The following is a 4040-nucleotide window of genomic DNA, read 5'->3' on the forward strand; positions in this document are numbered from 1 at the left end:
AAATAAGATTAAGACCTTTCGAAGTGATAATGGGCTTGAATTTGTAAACAAAGAAGTAAAACAACTGTTCTAGTTGCATGGTATAGTGCATCAAACTACTGTGCCATATACACCTGAACAGAATGGAAAGGCAGAAAGAGAGAATAGAACACTTTTTGAAGCCTCTCAACCGATGCTGTATTCAAAGGGTATGCCTAAGAGGTTATGGGCTGAAGCTATCAATACTGCAGCACATGTGTTGAATAGAACGGGAAAAAGTTATGAGCCAGGAAAGACTTCATTTAAACGTGGACAAATGGAACTGTTGATATTTATATATACTCTGAAGATCTTTGGTAAACCAGATCAAAAAACACTAACGACCAAGAAAATACCATGAACTTCTTGGAAAAAATATACTGCGCTTACGTAGGTTCGTAAAAAGGGCTGTCAAACACATTAACACCAAAGACATAGATTTTAACCAAAAAGTTATTGAACTAAAACAAGACCTAATAAATGCACCAAATCATGTTTGTGTCATTACGTCATAATTAATGCTTTTAGCATTAAGTCCACCTTTTGTACACTTATGTTATATTTGTGCAATAAAGTATTAAATAAATAAATAATTATAATAATAGCATTAAGTCCACCTTTTGTACACTTATGTTATATTTGTGCAATAAAGTATTAAATAAATAAATAATTATATTTGGCTTTTGGCATTATTTACTCGTCGTTTTTATTTAATTTAAATAAAAACTACTAAAAGCATTAATTATGACGTAATTAGTAACATTCCAGAAGTTTTCAACAGCGTAATCGCGAAATTAGTGGGCGGTAAAAGAATTAATTATTCAAGTCGCCAGTCTTACACTACTCGCTGTGCTGGGTCAGTAGTATCATTTAAATCTAAACAACTGCAATCGTACATTTGAAAAAAGATTTTGATGCGAAGTCCTAACCCTATTGTACACACTTGCGTACGTCTTCATGTGTGAAATACACGCGTTCTAACCTAAAAATTCAGAAGTGATTATTTTAAAAGTGAAAATTACAACTACATCGACCAAGAGGTTGCCTAGATTATAATTTGAATGTGTGTGGTTTGCCTGGAGGATTGCTTATAGTGTTCTGTGTCCTGGATAACTATGGATGAGCAAAGAGGGCTGTCTGATGGTGATTGTAGTAATGATAGTGAGGACTTAGGAAAGCAACTCGAGGCTATTCCGACGGATGAAATTACGAGTGGCGGACTGTCCGATAGTGTGGATATGGAGGTTGAGTGTCTCTCTCAGACTCGGCTGACGGAAAAGCGACCTCGACCGCCGAGTGATGAAGCTGATGATGAGGGATTCTCGACCGTCCAACGTAAACGCAATACAAAACGGGTTGCTCGAACGTTGTCCAAGGATAATTTTGTTGAGGGAAATGAGATCCAATCCTCAGAGAAAAACGTTGTAGTTGTCCTAACGGCTAAAACTATATTGCCGAAGCAAGTAGGTATGGCGAAATTCCTATCCTCTTTAGGTGTTAAAAATATTTTGAAAATTAAGTCGATGGGTGTGAATAAAGCTTTCATAACATTTGCAAGCCGGACAGATGCTGAGAAATTGATTGGTTGCGAGGAGCTGGTTCGACTAGAGTACAGATGCCATATTGACGATATTCTCTATACTTATGGTATTGTGAGGGAAATAGACGTAGACATGGATGAGAAGGAAATTCTTAACTCTTTCTCGTGTGACTCCCTAGAAATAGCCTCTGTCCGGAGGTTAAATCGTCTGAACGATCTTGGTGAATGGGTTGTCAGCGAATCTGTTCGCTTTGCATTCAAGAGCTCCTCCCTGCCGCCGTATGTCCAAGCATACGGGGTTCCGTTCAAGGTGGAGTCATACACGTTCCCAGTAACTCAATGCTCGGGTTGCTGGAGTTTTGGACATACATTAAAATTTTGCCCGACTAAGAAAATCAGATGTCCAAAGTGCGGTGATAACCACCAAAACTGTGATATCGCTAACTATACATGTGTTAACTGCAAGGGTCCTCATATGGCCCTCGATAAATGCTGTCCTATTTTCCTGAAAGAAAAGAAAATCCGCATTATTATGAGTCAAGAAAATGTGACCTATAAGAAAGCCTTGAACTCTTTTATTCAATCAAACAAGCCGATGACAGTGACAAAATATGTGAACGATTGTGTTGCGGATCTTCAACAGCAGAACCCGACTTCAGACATGCCTGAAGTACCGGTACCTCAAAGTCAAACTAGGACTTACAGAGATGCCGTATTGGCCAAAGTACCTCGAGAATCAAATGAGGATTCCTCTCAGCAGAAGACACGTCCAAAGCGACCTACTCAAGACAATTCTCATAAGAATGCAGGACTTAAGGAACCCAAAGAAAAGAAAAAGCAAAGAGAAGTGGACCAAAGTTCTGAGAGTTCTTCGGAAGTGGAAGATAAAGTGGGTGGTGAAGAGAAACAGAGGTTCTTGAATGAAGAAAGATACTCCTGGATTTGCCTGATGTTGAAAAAAATTAAAGACTTATTGCTATCCAAATCATCGCTACAGGAGAAAATCATTGGTGTCTTCATGGTAGTTGTGGAGAAGTTTTCTAAATTTATAACAAGTATTTTTGCTAAAGGTGAGGTGACTGATTTTTTCTTATCTTTATTCCGTAATGGCTAAAGCTCCTATATCCTGTGCTATTAATATCATACAGTGGAACTCTCAAAGTCTCAGACCTAAAATTGTAGAACTAGAAGATCTGTTGTCTAGAGATAAAATACATGTCTGTATAATTAGCGAGACTTGGTTGGAACCGGAGAGTAGTTTAAATGTTAATAGCTACAATGTATTCAGGCAAGATAGGTGTGACTCATTTGGTGGCGTAGCAGTTTTAACCCATAAGTCCTTGCAAGCATATACAATTCCTGTAAATATTAGTAATAGTGGTATTGAGATAATTCAAATAAGAATAACCAACTGTAATACTTTAGAAAATATTTTTTCAGTATATTGTCCATCTAGTGTCCATGTTAGTCCTACTGAATGGGATGAGGTATTTTCTTTGGCTTCATCTAAGTCAATAATTTCTGGGGATTTTAACGGACACCATCCATGTTGGTGGAATAGTGGTAATTCTAGGGGAACCATGTTGTTTGATAGTTCTCTTGAACATGGTTACATTTCCATGAATAATGGTAGCCCGACTCGTGTTAAGTTGGTGAATGGGTGTTTACAACAGTCTGCCCCAGATATTACTTTTTGTACTAATGATATTTCTATTAATTTAGATTGGATGGTAACTAACGAAAATCTAGGCAGTGATCATTTAATTATCAAGTACTCCCTACGTTATCAGGATAGCTTAAACTTTATAAGTAAAAGAAATTTTGCTGAGGCTAAATGGCAGGATTATGCAAAATTGTTAAACGATGTCTTTTCTGATCAGCTGAATCATGAAAGTACCCAGCACAGTTATGATTATTTCCTAGAAAAAGTCAATTTGGCTGCGGACAAGTTTATACCAATTAGAAAAATTTGTACCAACCCTAATAGTAAATTCACCCCCAAGCAATACTGGAGTCAAACCTTATCAAGAGTAGTTGCTGAACGTCGGCTGGCTTTAAAGAGGCTTAGACGTAACCCCACGCCGGAAAACCTTATCTTGCTTAAGGATAAAATCAGAGAAGCTCAACGCAAGATAAGACGCGCTAAATCGGATAGTTGGCACTCATTTTGCAATAAAATTTACGAATCCACTAACGCTTCTGACATGTGGAGAAAGATGAGGTGGATGAGGGGTTACCGACAAGCAAGGAGGTGTGCTTCTGAGGAGAGTAAATTAGAATTGCTTCAATCGTTAACTCCAGACTTTGTACCCAATGAATGTCCTGATTTCTACTCTTCTAACGAGGTACTCGAATCTGAATTTACGATAGATGAACTAGAAAATAATCTTAAAATTAAAAATACTTCGCCAGGAGATGATGGCATTTCATATTCCATGTTAGTACATCTACCTATTAATGCAAAAAAAATACTTGTAAATAT

General features: G+C 37.5%; 1 protein-coding gene across 1 annotated transcript; it reads left to right on the forward strand.

Annotated features, from left to right (window-relative positions):
* The first annotated feature begins 956 nt into the window (after positions 1–956).
* Positions 957–3731, forward strand: LOC125490130. The gene has a single exon (XM_048628378.1). It carries the CDS (start codon positions 1134–1136, stop codon positions 2670–2672), a length of 1539 nt encoding a protein of 512 aa, XP_048484335.1. The 5' UTR covers positions 957–1133; the 3' UTR covers positions 2673–3731.
* The last annotated feature ends 309 nt before the right edge of the window (positions 3732–4040 follow it).

Source organism: Plutella xylostella, chromosome 20 (assembly GCF_932276165.1).
Source record: "Plutella xylostella chromosome 20, ilPluXylo3.1, whole genome shotgun sequence".
Classification (NCBI taxonomy): Eukaryota; Metazoa; Arthropoda; class Insecta; order Lepidoptera; family Plutellidae; genus Plutella; species Plutella xylostella.